Here is an 18,028-nt window from a genome sequence, read left to right as displayed (position 1 = left end):
CAAATCATTTCAAGACCTTTATTTCTGCACTCACAAGGAAATTATCTAGACTGAAGCAGATGGCAGGATTCACTCATGACTGTTTAAGCCATTTCACAAAGACTTTTCCTAAAAGTCAAAGCTAAAACAAAGAGGAGGAAGATGAGAAGGGAGAAGAAAGATTTCTAAAGGAACGAATGAAATTAGGTCTGAGAGAATTTCTGGGATAGAACATGCTCCCTCTTCCAATGTACTTTTCACTCATTCATACTTTTACCCCTTGGTTTCTCTTTTCAGTATGCCAGAAATTCCTACAGGCTCATCCTGAGGAGCAGAAGCGACTGTGGGAAGTGGAAGCACCAGGAGATTGGAGCCAGCGACTGAATATCTGGTTAAAAATTCAGATGGAGTCATCCCCTTCAGGAAGTGAGTTAAAACAAGCAGTGTGAACTTGCCTGTGTTACAGTTTTATAAAGATAAATGTAACCAAGTGTTAGGTAGTGATCATGGAGAGGTGATGTCTCTATTGTTTGCACATGGAGGAACTACTGAGTGTGCAGTCCAGTTTCCTCATCTTTTCACAGTAAACAGGACAATTCTTAGAAATTATGAGGTAATGAAATGGAACCACAGAGCATCTGAGAGATCCTGAACAAAGCACAGCCTTGGCATAAAGTGGCTGGAACTCCTGTTGCACTGCACTTAGAGCAGGGTAGAAGTTAGCCCAAAAAATCCCTGTTGCACAACACATTGTCTGGGTTATAGACAGGGGTTTGTTTCTCTGAAATTGTTATAAAGAAAAAATTTGTATGGCCAGTGGGCAGTGTGTTTAATTACCTCCAATTGCTGCCAATACCCTTCTTGGATGGAAACACAAAGGTTTTCATTATGGGTTTTGGAAGATTCCAAGTACTCTTCTGCAGGGTAAATCCTTTTTGCTGGGAGCATTTTCTGCCTGCTTCACAAAAGATAGCGACAGAATAGGGAAACCTTTTGACAGTTCATATGGGGATCTCGTAGATGTAATCTGTTCAGGTGGTTGGAGGACCCAGGCAGGCCCCTCTGCTGCCTGCCCACAAGCTGTGATAAGCACTGGGTTCCAAAAAAAGGGCACACATTGTCTCTTTCTGGAAGTGCAGCATATTTCTCCCGTGCCTTCCCACATCCATCCTGCTCTGTTTTGGCTCGGGAATCTTCTGTTGAGACACCACGTTTCATCTCGTCTGCAGCACCCACAGGAGAGTTAAGTCAGACTTTAGCCCTAGGCTGGCTTCCTCTGAAGCCATTATATCTGTGTTCCTTGTGCTTTAAACCAGCTAAACCTTTAATCTTGCTAAGTGAAGTTTATTAATGGCAACTGAACAGAACTACAATCAGATCAAAACTCAGCAGATCCCGGGGGAGAGGATGCTTTCTTTTTTCTTTCTTCTTTTTGCCATCTTCTAGAAAAATAAATAGATGAATGACCCAAAGAATGGGGAAATATCATTCCACCAGAATTGCTGTCAGTAAAAAATACACATGAGGCTGGGGAGCTGCCTTGACTGCAGCTTTCCATTACCTAAAGGGGGGCATTAAGAAAGATGGGGATAAAGGTTTTAGTTGGACTTGTTGCAACAGGACATGGGGTAATGATTTTAAACTAAAGGAGGATAGATTTAGGTTAAATATAAGGAAATAAATTTTTACTATGAGGGTGTTGAGGCCCTGGTACAGGATGCCCCAGAGAAGCTGTGGCAGCCCCATCCCTGGAAGTGTCCAAGTTCAGGTTGGATGGGGCTCAGAGCAACGTGGTTTTGTAGATGATGTCCCTGCTTGTTGCTGGGGATTGGATTAAATGACCTTTAAAAGTCTCTTCCAATCCAAACTATTCTATGATTCCATGATTCTATCTTTAGGGGGGGTCTCTTGGGAACAAGGTCTTCATTCCTACTTTCTCTGTTATGCAGAAAGCAAAACACAATGTAATTCAATATTGTCAGCTCCAATCAGGATCTATGGCAACAACTGTGAAAATAGACAAGTCTTATTCTGCTCTGATTTCTTAGATTCCTGTTGACATTTGCAATGCTGTGCAGTGCTGTGTTTTGGAACAAAATTACTGAGAAGAAAAATTGAATGTTTTTCTCGTATTATGGGGTTTTCTCCCCACACCAGTACTCAGGATTGAATATCATTAATGTTCTTGTAGGAATTTTAGAGTCGTACATATTCCAAAACAGGTTTCTGTAATCTTGAGGTCTGAATATTCAATTTTGCAAGGTGGTGTGGCTGCATCTAGTGGCAGTTCATATAAACTGCAGCCCTCTGTTTGCTGCAACTGATACTTCAGTTTGGATGTGCACAGATACATAGGCATGTACACACACATACACATTTCTGTCTGCACATTTATCTATAAAAATCAAGCTTTTTAGCATGTTGTCACATAGCTGAAGTCATGAATTCTGAATTAATTCTTATTGTTTGAAAAATCTAGGAGATTTAGTTTCATCAAGTAGTCTCAGCAACAGGAACATGGTGACATTTCTCTTCTGGGGCTGATTGGAGGAACAGAAATCTTTTCACATGGTTTGGTTGTAGTTGCTAAATCTACCAGGCAGTGAAGGGAGATGCTTGGAAGTAGTTTAGTAATATACATAAAGCATGTAAATGTGAAGCTAACGCAAAACCAAGCAGGCTGAGAGAATTTATAAAATAAATTTCAAGTGATTGCATATAATTCTTCATCAGAATTGGTCAGAGTACCTGTATTTTCTAAAAAGCAGAAAGGGATATGGGTTTTCCAGGTGTAAGACAGAGAACAGAGTATCTATTTAGCAGAGCTTTCAAGATCCACAGACATTTTGTTACTAGTATAGTTGTTCACCTTAGGTTTTTGTGGTAGTGTCATGGGGCACTCTGGTTTTGTTAATTAATAAAAACAAATCAAAAGGGATTGTAGGTAGGAGTCAGGTGGCTTTTTCTGGTGTTTTTTTGAATGCAAATAACCGTGGAAGTATGATAATGTTTTTTTTCCTTTTTAATCTCTTTCTGGGGCAAAATATTCCCCCAATTTCTCCAGAAGTTGAAGTGGGCTCTTGTATGGAGAAGACTCCAACTAGTAAACCCAGACAATTGGACCAGATGAATCAGGTACAGTAACTAATATGCCATCTTATGACCTTGTTTTCCATTGGTTGCCTTTTCCTTTTTTAGTGAATTAGAGAGATTTAGATATGAGAGATTTCCACAGGTGTGTTGCACTACTGACTTGGATATCTCTGTAGGTAATTGCTGGAGTAAATCAGCCAAGACTCCATTTTCTTCATGCAGAAAGCCAATTCTTTATTCACAAAGCTTATATTTATAGGAAATATGAGAAGGCACTGTGTTAAACCTAACTGGTCAGTAATACAGTGAAACTCAGTTCATTGAATGGTAAGGGCTATTGTATATATCTGTCAAATTTTCTCTCTCTAGATATGTTTACATTTTCTTTTGTGGGTTCTCATGGGACAAATCTTATTGTTTACACAGGTGCATTTGTTTTTCTCCCTCAGAATAGGTTGTTGTGTTTAAAGAACTTCTCATTCTCAGCATAGCTTCACATAGGAACTTGCAAATTGCTTGTTAGCTGCACTTAGAAGAAATGACAGGCCAGCTTTGGCAGTTTTAGCAGAGGGAGGCCTGATTTCATAAGGCCTTTCTTTTATAATTCCTCTACCTGTCTATGTCATCTCACCCTTTTCATTAATTTAAAAAAGGCTCGTATGTTCTCATGCTAAAACAGCTCACTCTTACGAGGGTATTATCTCATCAAGTTTATCACTGTTTGTCTGTTAGATATGGGGTAAGATACATAAAAGAGTAATTACAATCAACAAAACATCAAATTCTATCATGTCATCAACACAGGGTTTCGCAGCATGAGAAAACAAAAGAATAATATCCAATGTCTCTTAGGGAAATGGAATTAAATGGCCATTGTTTTGAAGTCCAAATAGTTGAGACTCAGGAGAAATTAGGTGGAAATGTTGATGTTTTACATCACTGAATATCCTCCTGCAGGCTGGAACAGAGGATAACTGAAAAAGGTTAGTAGGAACACTATACCATGATGATGAGATCAGGCTTTTGCCAGCGAATTGGCTCTGTAATTTGCAGACACAGCTGTGTCTTGGCAGTCCTACTCCTGTTCCTGTTCTGGCCACGAGGGCTGCATGGTGGTCAGGTTATTTCTCTTTCCACTGAGCCTCATTTTCTCAGAGGCCATCGGTGTCCAATTGAACAAACAGGTGATTGCTTCAAACCTGCTGATGATAAAACACCAGCACACCCTCTCTTCAAGTCAGTGAATCAATTAGGCTTTGCTGTGGGATCTAGATTTGATGATCTTTTTTCCAAATTTCTCATGTAACTATTGCATTATTCAAGATGTTTTGTTGTCAAAATTTCTAATGTACATATTACATTATTTGGACATTCTTAGGGCACTAAATTCCCCTTCTTTTAGTTTTTTAAAAATGGGATGCATGTCTTTGGTTATGAGCATGAAGAAACATCAAGGCAGAGCAATACATGTAGCAAACAAGAAACTGACTGCAATCAGGAATAAGTCAGGTACAACTATTAAGAATATTTCAGATAAAACACATAATTAATAATACATGTGAAATTAAGTAATTAGTAATCTCTGAAATAGTGTACCATCATCCCAGAGTTTGTGAACAGCTGACAAACCTGAGTTTAGTGAAGGCTTGGATAATTATTTATGGATAATAATTCCCAAGCTCACTCTAAAAATAGGTTCAGCTGTCATATAAAAAAGGTCAAATTGCCAAATCAAAGTGACTTGAATCTAGTTTTCTTGCAGAAGACATCTGGGTTTATTGGGAAATTCTCCATCTAGGTAGAGCCAAGGCCTGGCCACAGCGCAAGGTCCAACTGGGAGGGAATTCCCTAAACACAGGAATGATGCAGGATGATGCTGGATGGGAGGAGTACTATGATTATATTTTCCCAGAAGACACTGCCAGTCAGCCCAACCTCAAACTCTTGGCTATGGCAAAGCTCTGGAAGAAGCAGCAGCAGGAGAGTGAAGCTGCAGCTGTGGATCCTGACAAGGACATTGATGAAAGCCACACTTAATACCTTGCCTTTTCCCACCCCTTTCCTGGGCCATTGTACTGTATTTTATTGGTGATAAATTAAATAAATGTATTTGGAGAGTTTGTTCCTTTTTTTTTTTTTTTTTTTTTTTTTTTTTTTTTTTTTTAAACTAAGAGCTGCCGTGCCAAGCCCAAGCCATGCTGGGGCTTGAGTCCTGCATTTTGGCCACAATAACCCCTTGCAGTGCTATAGGTTTGGGATGGTGTGGTACTGGTCATGAGCCCACAGTGTGCCCTGGTGGCCAAGAAGGCCAATGGCTCCTGGCCTGTATCAGGAACAGTGTGGCCAGCAGGAGCAGGGAGATCATTCTTTCCCTCTGCTCGGCACTGGTGAGGCCCCACCTTGAGTGCTGTGTCCAGTTCTGGCCCCTTAGTTTGGAAAGGATGTTGAGACACTCAAACACATCCAGCGGAGGCAATGAGACTGGAAACACACCCTGTGAGGAACTGCTGAGGGAGCTGGGGCTGTTTAGCCTGGAGAAAAGGAGACTCAGGTGACCTTATCACTCCCTACAACTCCCTGAGAGATGGCTGTGGTCAGGTGGGGGTTGGTGTCTTTCTCCAGGCAGCACTGACAGAACCAGAGGACACAGTCTCAAGCTGCACCAAGGGAAATTTAGGTTGAATAATTGGAAAAAGTTTTTTCACTGAAAGAGTGATAAAGTTCCAGAATGGCCTGCCTGGGCAAGTGGTGGAGTCACCATTGCTGGATGTGTTTGAAAAAAGACTGGATGTGGCACTGGGTGCCATGGTTTAGTTGAGTTGTTGGGGCGTGGGTTGGACTTGATGATCTTGAAGGTCTCTTCCAACCTAGTGAGTCTGTGAATTCTGTGTTTGCATATGGAATAACTTCCTGAACTCCACTTGTGATCTTTTCTGTGCAGGAGCTTGAGTGTGACTTCAGAATGAATAAGCCTAACTCTTTATTGTTCTAATTATTTTATCTCACTGCTGAGCTGCAGATCTGGCTGTGTTTAGCTTTTTTTAGCACCTAGGCCTAAAACAGGCAGTGAGGTTTAAATGAAGCCTAAGCCATGTATCTCAGAAAACAAATCACAGGAATGAAGCTTTTTCAAGTAATAAAGAAAAAGGCGAGATGAGTGGAAGCAAAACAGAGATCTGCAAGGGCTGTTTCCCCAGCAAATTTTGGTTGCCACACAACTAAATCAGTTTGTTTCCTGCAGCCCTGAGTGTCCCAGGGGAGCTGTGATGGCTCCAGCCCCTGTGGTGCACGCTCTTGTGTGCTGTGGCCATGGCTTCAGAGCCCACCCAGCCAGATCAAGGCTCCCTGTGCTCCCAGTTTTCCTTATGCTGACACTTTGGGAAGGCAGGCAGAGCAGCAGGAATGAAGCTGTTCTATACAAAAAATGCAGCTGAGTTGCTTGCCTTGCACGTTTATGGCAGCCATGGCTGACTGAAGTATTTGATATTAGGATTAAGTCCCTGTTTATTTTGTTTGTGTATAATTTGCTGTTCATTCTGTCTTGGCTCTAATTTCAGGGTGTTGACTGCTTTCCTGGAGTTGGGCAAGTGGCAGGAGATGCCATGGAGAAAGAAGATGACACAACAGCAGCAGGGACTCTAAACTCACAAGGTCCTGAAGAGGAGAACTTGGAACAAAGTGCAGGTGATGCTCAGCAACGTAAAGGACTCAGGAAAAGAGAAGGTCCTGGGGACTTAGATGGAGACAGAGCCACCAAACAATTTAAAACTACACCATAATTGCAATTTCAGAAATCAGCAAAATTCAGTATGATCCTAAAAGTTGTAATTTACTGTTCTTAATTTGTGACAGTGGAGAAATTTCTCCAGGTATGATGAATTTTCTTTGCAGTATGCATTCTTCATTTTATGTTTTAAATAAAGCTTTTGTTTACTAAGTGTGCTTTTCTTTTTCTTCTCACCAAGAAATTAAGTAGTAGCTGAGCCTAGTTATTTCCCTGCTCTGAAAAGATTTTATTGGATTGCATGAGGTGTCCAAAGGGGAATAATTGGAGGGCTTGTAGGTACTGATGTAAAAAGATATTTCTATGGAAACCACATCCTGCATTATGGAAGAGAGATACCACAACACACGTTGGTATCAGAATGACAGTTGTAACCTTCCTTTCAGAGTGAACAATTGATCTTGAATTGCTTTCATTTGAGATTTTCTGGCAGAAAAGTCTGCCTTAAACCCTGTGGTGGACAGGATGGCACACAAAGGCCATTCATGCAGGAAAAGTTTGGTGCATAGAAGAAGAGTGAACAAGCTACAGGCATTAAACTGCCTTTCAGTTTAGGCACTGTGATAATTCTGTGTGCAAGCTCAGGGTGTAGAACTTCATGTAGATTCCATATTGCATGTTTTATTTCCTGTAGGCTCTTTCCTTATGTTTTGCATTCAATTAACTTGAAAATATAACATACTTCACTAGATTACCATGCTGTGGTTGGTAAAGAAATTTTTCTCTTTACCACAGGCTGGTTCTGTGTTAGAATATTTAGATTTTTTTTTTTTTTTTAGTGGGGAATTTCAAAAGCCTGAATGTTGTGTTAATGAATTTCAGGTGAAACTCATAAGGATCAGATCTTTAGTCCAGTGGCAGAGAAGGCTTTGCAAAGAGGTGAACAGCAGGAGGGTCCTGATAATCCTGAACAGATCCAGCAACCTGTAATTCTTAAGTGGCTGCCTTGGAACAAGGAGAGGTAGTTGTTTCTTTCCAGAAACTAATCCAGCATTTCCAGGGAGACAGATGTGTGGGCAGGCATTGTAGGTACACTGTAGAGATGTATATTTTTTCCCTGTACAGCATAATTGCTCGCACATAGCCCCATCACCCTGTTTTTGTTTAAGGTTGTGATTTAATGTAGCATTTATTCATGTATCCAAGTAACTCCTTCCCTGTTGAGCTGCTCTGTAAACCATATGCCTGAGACACAGTGAAATCAGACCTTCCTAAGCATCTCTTTAAAAAAAAAAAGAAATGCTATAATTGGAACTTACAAGTTTTTGCCAAGAGAATTAAATCACTGGATCGTGTGCCAGCCTTAATCATGTTGCTATGGTTCTCTTGTTGCAAAGAAAGTGTATTTAGGACTAACTTTAAAGTCAGTTGATCTTAAGGTTGTTAAAAAGTCACCAAGAGTGTGCTGTGAAGACTTCTAGAAACTCCATGTCCTCCTGTGGAACAGTCTATATTCTTGTTAAGGGTATGGTTAAATACATGCTTTAAAATATATGTATTTGTGAAGAGTTGCAATACCAGTTGCTTTGAAATATGGTAGAAAATTATTATATCTCTGCTCATGAAAGCTGATCTGGACTTGCAGTGGCCTGGCAAACTGAACTCATGTCCAGTTTGCACATTATAATATAGGGGCAGAGTAAGGATAACTGGGGTTTTTGCAGCAAGTGAGGAACATTAGGTGTTTTAATTTGAATGAAGTCTTTCAATAAAATTTTATCTAAGAAGGCCCCAGGAAACTCTAAATGAATTTATATGAGGATAAAGGAGAAATATAAGGTACTGTCTGAAATGGGCAGATGACTAATTAGATTAAATCCATTCTATATCTGGAGACACTTACTTAGAGGGTAAAACCATCAATTTTTCAAAATCCCCAAAATGAATTTCTGTTTCACCTGTTGGCCAGTCCACAGCTACATTGGCAACCACTTCTGGCTGTTCTCACAGGAGAGTTGATTCTGTCCTCTGTGTATGAACCTCCTTCCTTGATTTTGTTTAGGTTTTTGTTCTAAGTATCTCTTTGTGTTCTAAGTATTAAAAATTCTCATGATGACAGCTGAAGTAAGTAAAGGTGCATTTGCTGAGGTTGTGGTGGCAGGTGCTTGGTTCTCTCAAATCATACAGAGATCATCCTTCTCATCAAAACTGGTGGCAATTAGAGTCAGAAATTCTGGGGTCCTACTTAACTGTACTAAATTCCATGGCTACAGGTTCCAGGAGGGCAGAGGCTTGTTCCATGTTATTTCAGAAATGCTGATTTACAGAACAATTAATCTGAATATTGATTTTGTTTCCTTTTTTTTTTTTTTTTGGTCATATTAGTGCTTTAAGGTATCTGATTAATGCAGAAGCTTGGGCCTTCAACTCATTCTTAGCAGTCTGAAGCACTGCTTGATGAGATCAGAAGAATCCTAAGAGGGTCTGAAGCAGAAACAAATCCGGTATTTTCACTGTCTTAATAGAGCAGAGTAGAAAAACCACATCTAATAGCACAAACACATTTTTTTCTCTTAGTGGAAGATATTTTATTTTAAACAAATCTGCACTTACATAGGGATAGGATTGTTTCAGTGTGCTGAAAAAGTTGGCAAAGGCTTGAAAGAGCATTCCACTTTCTGGTGGGAAGTTTCAAAAGCTCAGATTAATTCTCTTTCTGAATCTACACCTTGGTCATGATGAGACACAGTGCTGGTTCTGCTCAGGAGACAAGGAGGTGAGTGAGAGAGGGGTGGCACATCTGCTGAGAGGGAGTTTGTGTCTGTGGTTCTTACAAGCAGAGACACTGAAGTCTGGCCTGCAAATAAGATGTTAAACATCAAAATTAATGTTAGCAGTCATTCTGGTGGGTGTGTGCCAACTGAAAAAAGGATTTGATTTGCTCTCAAGACAAGTAAACATATGGATTTTAAGGCTAGAAATTTCATTAGGTTAATCTGTCATGTTTCACATAATGTAAGCCAGACAATTTCGTGCATGGTTGCTGTGTCAAAAAATCATTGGTTTTGGTTGAAACAATCCGTTTTTTAGAGGGATTGTTTTGATTTGCCAGTTTTGATTTTCAGATGTGGCAGATTTCCCACTGCCCAACGTTTGTTGGCAAGTTGTTCTAAAGTTTTGTCTTTACAAGTGCATCCAGTTTCTTTAGTCTGAATTAATTTTGTCTCAGCCCCCTGTGATGGATTTTGGTTTTCTGTGTAACACTGAGCTGTGGCTCTGGTACTGTCAAGATGCTTTCAAATGTGCGGATGGAGACCTTGTGGTCTGTCATGACATCAGTGAACAGCACTGGTTTTTGCATCTGCCTTTGTGAGGCAGCTTTTCCTGACCTTGCTGCATTCTTCTTGTCCTTTCAGATAGATTTCCAATTTTTCAAATTCCTTTTAGAAGCAGAAACATCATCAGAGCCCCCATCCTGGTCCTGGTCACGCTGAGCGATGCGGGGCTGCCGTGACCTGTAGTTGTAAATCATCACTGAATTCTCTTGTGCTTTTGGATGACCAAGCCCTTGGTAAGGTCATAACTGGTAAAACTTAACCAATCTGTTTTGCTGCCTGGTTTGTGATATCTGCACAGAAAATGCAGCCTTTCAGTGTCCCCTGTCTCAGCACCACGAGATGGCACCATTACACAGCGGAACTTTGGCGTCATCTCTCGGGGCTGGAGACCCTGCCCGGGGTTTAAATGCATCCCGGGTTGGCTTGGCTTCCTCGGGAAGGAGGATGGGGATGTAGTAAAGCTTGTCTTGTGTTTGTCATTCAGGCTCGTTTGTCTCCAGTGGGCTCAAGGATGATTTTTTCAAATATTTGTGAAGTCAAGGTGAAGTCAGAGTAGCCCAAAATGCAAATCACACCCAGCTTTTGCCCCTTTATACTCTTGTCTCATCAGGAACCCTGGGAGTGACTTTCTGTGTTATATCTCATTGTTCTTCAGCAGATGATTGTGGCTCTGTTGTGCAAAATTTTTAGATGTTTGGGAATAGAAATGAACACTCAATAACTGCTTTGACTTGTATGACTTGATTCTGAGAAGTGAGCCATCCAAAAGTCTGCCAAACAAGTGGGTGCCAAAGTAGAAAAGAATCACGGATGCTCAGATTCACATTTTTGTGTCCTTTCCTGTGGGTGAAGAAGGGAGGGAACAGTGTAAACTTCATCTACCTAGATACTTCTTAATGTTTGCATATTAAGGATGTTGCAGAAAAAGGGGAAAGTAAAACATCCAAATTGAATTTCTGCTTTGTCAACTTTGTTGCTCAACTGCATAAACAAAGAATGCATCCCTATGCATCCCTCTGTAGTTCATTGTTTGTTACTGTCTTTATGTCCTTTATGTATTTCTTGTTACAGATGAGCATGCAATAAAATTAAAGTACATGGGAAACCAAATTAGGAGTTTGTAATTAGCCTGCTTTGCTATTTGTTTCCTATTGCAGTCCAGCTTGATGGTAAAGTCACAGTTTAATCTCCTCTATTTGCATTAGGCTTTATTGACTTTATCTCTTTTGAAGGTGGCTGGTTTTGTGTTTTTTGGTTTTGGTTTTTTTTTTTTTTTTTTTTTTTGGTTGGTGTTTTTTAAGAAGTCTTTTTGGTTTTAATTTAAACTGAAGGCTCAATTTTTGGAAGATCAATAAACTCCATCTGGAAGAATTTTTTTCTCCCAGCCACCTGACACTTAGATGAAGTTGAACTTTTTCTTTTTTGTTTTTTTTGCATTCTCAGGGAGGAGATCAGAGGTTGCATTCACCATGATGAGAGCATTTGGGGATGTCGGCATTCATTCACCAACACTGGATTTGTTAATTAATAGCTCAGCCTCTCTGGACTGTGGTATGTTAAAGGTCAGTGACCATGAGAGGAGAAACACTTCAGAGCTGTGTGTGCCCTCTGGTCAGCACAGTGGCCTTGGCTTGATGGCTTTAATTTCATGCTGCTTTTAAAAGATACAGATGTGCAGCATACCTTCATCCTCTTACCTGGGACCAATGATCCTGTCCCAGCTTTCTGCAATGAGTGGGGAGGGAGCACACAGAAACCCTTCCTAAAAGGATTAGTTGAACTGGCTAATTTTCTGAGTTTCTCCTTGCTTGGCATGTCCCCTCTCATCCAAGCCTTTAATAAATATCTTAACCAAGATGCCTTTTGGTAAATTTTGTCTTCAAGCCTCATGATATAAAAGAGCCTTCTGATTCCCCCGCCCTCTCCAGATCTTGGGGCTGGTTCAATCTTTTTTAAAGCTATTTCTCTTGTGCTGCATGCAGAGCCCATCTGCTGTAATACAGACTGAAATGCTGCTTTTATCCTTGTTTGCGTAGAAGGTTGATGGGTAAATCAATTGGAGTGAAAGACGCATTGTCCCTCTTTGCTCTATGTCACAAGCACAAATATCTTCCTTTTAAAGTGTCTCTTGGCAGAAGCCAAAGCCTTTGGCACAAGCCACCTCTGCTAGTCTGACCCCTTTTGTGCATCTGGGATGGAGGAGCAGCTCTGAGAAGCACAGAACAAAACCAGCAAAATAGCAAGAGAAAAGGTCAAGAAGGGGTCTTGCTCCCTGTAGACATCAGAAGTTTCTGCAAGATGATATTTAGCATGTCCTGCCTGAACAGTTAAGGCATCAAAGACACGAGCACTTCGATAGGTAATATCCTCATGAGTTGTCAAATAGATTGCAAAGCACGTTGCTCTGCCATGCTGGGCATGGGAGGGAGGGACCTTATGTCTTTCTAGTCATTGAGGTAACTGAGACTGAGAGCTTCAGAGAGCCTTTGCTTCCACAGATGGATATTCCATGCTGTGCTCTGTCCTTGCCTGGCTTTTGACTTACAGGCCTAAGCTCACGGAGTGATGCTGTGGGCCTACAGAGGAAGGGGAAGGCAGGTTTCTACCAAAGACAGAGCTGACATCAGTTCCCAGCAATAGAAGTGCTTGATTTTTTGCTTCTGTATTTTTGCCTGGTTGCAGCCTTGCAGTGACTTACTCTCAGACCAGTCAGTCTTTTTGATGCAGTGTAATTACAGTGGCAGAGATGATTCCAGCAATGGGATCTGAAGGGGAGGTAACACATATGTGGATAGTTCACCTCTCAGCATAGCAGGGTCAGGATATTGCCTGTCCTAGTCAAGGGAAAAGGTCATTGGTATTAGAAATCTAGGAGGCAGACAGAATCCTATTGCTCAGGACCTGGAAATGCAGGGAAATACAAGCCTGGCAGCTTTGATGCTGGATTATTCCCTGTATTTATGGCAGTGGATTGGTGTAACTCTGATCAGAAAGAATCCTCTCTGCCAAATCCCATGGTTGAACTCCTGCCCAGGACAATGAGCTCATATGGTGGTGGCATGGGCTGAGCTATGTTCTTCGCTGTTGTTACAGATTTGTCACAGCCCCCTGGTTTTGTCTGCGGTTTTTGCTGTTAAGGCACAGTTCTACTCTCCCCTCTTGTATCCTGCTCAGGAGTTACACAGATCCTTAGAGCAGGCTGCTCTCCCTCACAGAACCATGCCAGCGTCTGCAATCGATTCAAAGTTACTTACCTGGGATTCACTTGTCCTAAAACATGAGCATGGACTAACAGCTTTTATATATAAAGCCTGAAAAAAAAAAAAGAAAGAAAACAAGGAAGCACAGAAGAGAACTCAGTATGTACAGGGACGCATGAGATAGTGCCAGTTTGGCTGAAGTCTTTTCCTGAGTGCTGGAACTCATCCAGGGTGAAAGTCACAGTGATGCTGACCTTGCTTGTTCAGCAGCCACACCAGGACACATCAGTCCTGGCTGCTTGATCACAGCCTCTGGGTGGTTTGAGCCTCTCCGTGTCCTAGCAGTGGATATTCCTGGGAGCCAGCATCCCACACTGTGCACTGCTGCCAAGGGAGCAGTTTGAACCCAGGGATGCTCAGGCTTCCCTGAGTGGCCATCTAATAACACCACTTTTGAGAAATACCAGTTGAATCTGTGGCTTCTGGTGCTGAGGAGTGAACTGACTGGGAGGGAAAATTAGCCAGAGTGTATTTTAATTGTATTTATTAAATTCCTTTAAAGCTTCCAAGTCATTTGCAGAGACACGGGTGAGCGCTTCAGTGAGATGGTAGGTTAAGGAATAGAATGAGAATGTTGGCTTGGAGACAAGGGGGTGAGGAATTACAGTGCCTTTGTGTAAGTAAGTCTCTTTCTGCATCAAACTGTAGTTTTTGACCTTCCTAATTAATGTTGTTGTTTTTCTTCTTACTGCAGTGCAAGCAGTCCCAGACTGACCTGTTGGTTCACAAGATAAAAGGGGTTAACTCATCAGAATGGAGATCCCCTCTATTGGCTTATCCAAATCTTTAATAAAAAAGTGATATCCATGAACACAAATAGAAAAATGCATCCAAGAATTATGGATGTGGGAGTTTAAAAGAGGGAGTAAAAAAAGGAAAAAAGTCTGTGTTGCTTTGAGGTTATTTTAAAAACTGAAACTGAATAGGTCAATACCCCTTAAGCTTTTTGGTCTTTAATTCTCTTAATGGTATGGCAGAAATCATTAATTGTATTATTAAAAAAGCTTTGAAGACTGTATTAATGTAATGTGACCTCGGATCAGTCAAGATCACATTTTCATTATGATTAAAAGATTCCTTGTCCTGAAACATTGATCTCATCTCCAGCTGGCTGTGTCAGCCAGAGAGGGGCTGGCTGCATGGCAGGGCAGTAGATGGCAATATTGCATTTCATTCTGCAGCTGCTCTGCGAGAAATGCTCACCTCAGAAAGGGGCCATGAACTTTTCCCCTCAGCTTCCAAGAGCACGTTTACGCTTACAGACTGCATTAAGTATTCCAGAAAGGAAATTATTCAAAATCCCATTTTGAACCCAAATTTCTTTAGTGACTGGAGTCAAGTGTCTGAGCTACAACCTGCAGGACCCAACCAGTTCTGATCCTGATTGTCAGCTCTGAGACCCATCAGCATTGTCTGTTCTGTTCTGATTCAATGAGGCAGTATCTGACCCCTGGAAGTAACATCTCTCACTTGGATGCCATTTGTCTAGGTTTTTGGTAAATTTTCAACCTTTAAATTTTTTTTTTTTGATTCATCCTCCTTTTTGGTGACTTTCCCACCTTTTCAGTGAATTTTTCACCTTTGCATCAAGGGAGTGAAAGCTGAATCAACTCGTTTAGTTTATATCATAACTGGGGAAGGTCAGAGAGGTTCATAGCTCACATGTTGTTTTCCTTTCAGCTGTAATGTTTGGCCAGACCTTGTAGCAGGTCCCGGAGAGGAAGAGAAGAGCCACTTAGCAAAGAGCCAGGATGGGGGAAGGTGTGTGTTCCAGGGTCTTACACTGGCTATGCTGTGCCCTAATGTGCTGTGCTGCTCAGTATGCGGACAAGGATTTCAGAACACAGGTGACATCAGGGGTCAGGGATTTATGAAAATGAAATTTGCTGTGGCAGCTCCAAGCTATGGTGTGTGTAAAGTGCTACTCCTTCCCTGTCCTGTGGGCATATGCCATGTGTCACCACAGTCCTGGCAGGTACCAAGGTAACTGCCTTGCAACTCCCCACCACGCAGGGTGTTGCAGAATGCTGGCGCTCACACCGAGTGATGGGAAGCAGAGGGGTGTGCTGGCTGGTGTTAAAGCCTCAGTGCTGCTGACTTTTCTATAAATAACTGCTGTCTGCTGTAATTGGTCATATCACAGCCCATGGCGATCTTTTATATTATTGCTGGCTGCTGGAAAACTCCTGGAGGCGTAAAATAGATACTAGGAACTTCCTGCACCCAGCACTGCTTTTCCCCATGCAGCACAACAGGCTAGAACAGAAATAGTGTTTATCAGGAGCTGATGAAGAATTTTCTGCAGCAGGAAGGATGGAAAAAAAAAAGAAAGAAGAGATTGCACCTCTGAAATGATAGCAGCAGGTCATCTCTCCTGCAGGATATTGCTAGGTCTGTTGGAAAGAGAAAATCTTCGTAGGGTTTCTAGTGTGGAGCTGAATGGGTATTATTATTTGTCTGCAACTTAGGGGTATTTTTATGCTCTCCATAAAATATCAGTGTCTTGCAAGAGATTGAAAACTAGAGAAAAATGTCAGTAGTTGACTTGTGTAGTGTGTATGTGTTTGTGTTTAAAATGGTGTAGTGTGTTCTATCCTGAAGGATTCAGAAACTTTTACAGATCAGGAATGCTCTGTGCCACCCTCCCTTAAATTCAGCCAGCTGGATTTGATGTGAAGCACAACACTGAGGTGAAGCTGCCCAGCATCAGGAATTGATGTTTTTATTAAAGGAGGGCAGGAAATGGTTTGAGTGGAAAGGTTTGAATTGCCAAGCTCAGCAGTGACCAGTTGAAATAGCAAGTGGCTCTAAGGCCATCAGGTGAGTGTGGGTTGTGTGTTCCCCACTCTCTTTATTTCCACCTCTGTCTTAATCTTCATTTGCCCCTCAACAACAGTGTTGTACCCTGCATGCACTACAAAATTCATGCTTTACTGGCCTACTAAAAAACTCTGCTCATGTTGACAAAGAGTTTAATGGAACTGAAACCTTTCCAGCTTTGCACAGAAGCTGGCACGGAGAACAGGACTGTGGAGGAACTTGTCAACAGCCTCTCAATTGACTTTTGCTGACTGATACTTCAAGACTGGATGCTATTGTAGGGCATTTAATGTAAGAAAGGATTGTTGTGAGGTCTTAATGTCAGTCCTGGTTATTTGCTATTGGTGGGAACTCCTCCGTTCCAGCACTTTGGTTCTTTGTAATGTGGAATAAGCATTGAAAGTCCACATAGCTTTGGGTCAGAAATGTATTTTTCCTTGAAGATTTGCCAAGAAAGTGTCAATGTGACAGAAGCAGGGCAAAAAGGCTACAGGGAAGAGAGCAGCAGGATGCCTTCTGTGGCCTCAGCTCCACCAAGTGAGTCCTGGGGCCTGGCTTGAAAGCAAGCTGTACTGCTGCTCTAAGTAGGCATTGCTGATGGAAGTCTCAGCCATTCTGTTCGGATACCAGTGTCTCCAAAGGACACTCCTGACAAGGAGTCACCCTTGTGCAGCAGAGCAGGATTTACACCTGCTGCTCTTCAACCTCACTGTCAGCCCTGCTGTGTGACAGTATCAGTTTTTGTGGGTGAAAATGCATACCCAGAGCCTGATTCAGACCACTTGATCATACCTAACTTTCCCTGGTTCCCCTTCTTCCAGCCACAATCTCCTAATTCTCTACAGAGTCATCCCAGTTGTTCATTATGTTCTTGCCTGCATTTATCTCAGGTGTCTTCATAAGCAGCCTGCATGTGGCCTGTGTGTATGGATTGGTCTGAAAATACCGCATTATCAATTTAAGGCCTAAAGAGCCAAACAAAATAGAAACATTACGGAGGCAATTGGCAATTGATGGATTACTCTGGAGAAATTGGAGGAAAATCTTTAGTGATACCTGAAAATTCAGGTGGAGAGTTTCAGATGGTTGCCTTCATTTGAATAATACATGGATAGGAATTCAGCACTGAGACTCCTCAAACTAAAAGGGAACAATGCTTAGTGGAGACTACACACATTCAGAAACGGCAAAGCTAACTGTGAGAGGAGGGAAGGCTCTGGGAGTGTAAAATCCCAGCTAAAAACAAGGCTGCAGTCAAGGAAATGAGCACATCTGGCTCCTTGAGTCCCAGCAGTGATCCTGAGTGACCATTTTGTGCTGGGAGAAGACACAATGAAACAAAGAGTTATGCTTGGAGAAGACTCTGGTCTGCAAACTGCAGTACAAAAGCTTTTCTCACCACCTGATTTTGAGGACTGCACACCAGGAAGGAGCTCCTCCAACCCAGTTTTCTGAAACTGGTGCTTTCCACGCTGCTCTGTGCACCCCTGGCTCCTGGCAGAGAGATAAAGGTAAGCTGGTGAGACACCTTCTGCCTCTTTCTCTTATTCTAGCAGTTATTTCTCCTTCAGATGACTAGTTCTCACTACAAGGAACTAAATTAATGAGGGAGGGGGAAGTTCAGCTCTTAAGATTGTTGGTGTGGAGTTAGATTTTTGTTTCACTGACAGATTTTTTTTTTCCTCCAAGTCTTGGGGTTCCAGAGAAAAATATGAACGAACCCCTCTGACACTAGTTTTCACCATGACAGTAATTTGAGTGGAAACAGCTTTGCCAGCAAATAAATAAATAAATATTATATGAAAAGCTTTGGA

At 41.7% G+C, this 18,028-nt stretch overlaps 1 protein-coding gene across 1 annotated transcript in view; it reads left to right on the top strand.

The window, feature by feature from the left end:
• LOC119705065 (protein FAM169B-like) overlaps positions 1–7,096 on the top strand; it is a 38,654-nt gene extending 31,558 nt beyond the window's left edge. Inside the window, exons 7-9 of the mRNA XM_038147018.1 lie at positions 277–405; positions 3,044–3,114; positions 6,630–7,096. Coding sequence (XP_038002946.1) covers positions 277–405; positions 3,044–3,114; positions 6,630–6,851 — 422 coding nt within the window. The 3' untranslated portion in view covers positions 6,852–7,096. The remainder of the gene's footprint in view (positions 1–276; positions 406–3,043; positions 3,115–6,629) is intronic.
• Positions 7,097–18,028: the final 10,932 nt, after the last annotated feature.

Source organism: Motacilla alba, chromosome 10 (genome assembly GCF_015832195.1).
Source record: "Motacilla alba alba isolate MOTALB_02 chromosome 10, Motacilla_alba_V1.0_pri, whole genome shotgun sequence".
Classification (NCBI taxonomy): domain Eukaryota; kingdom Metazoa; phylum Chordata; class Aves; order Passeriformes; family Motacillidae; genus Motacilla; species Motacilla alba.
This window is presented reverse-complemented; position numbering and strand designations above follow the sequence as displayed.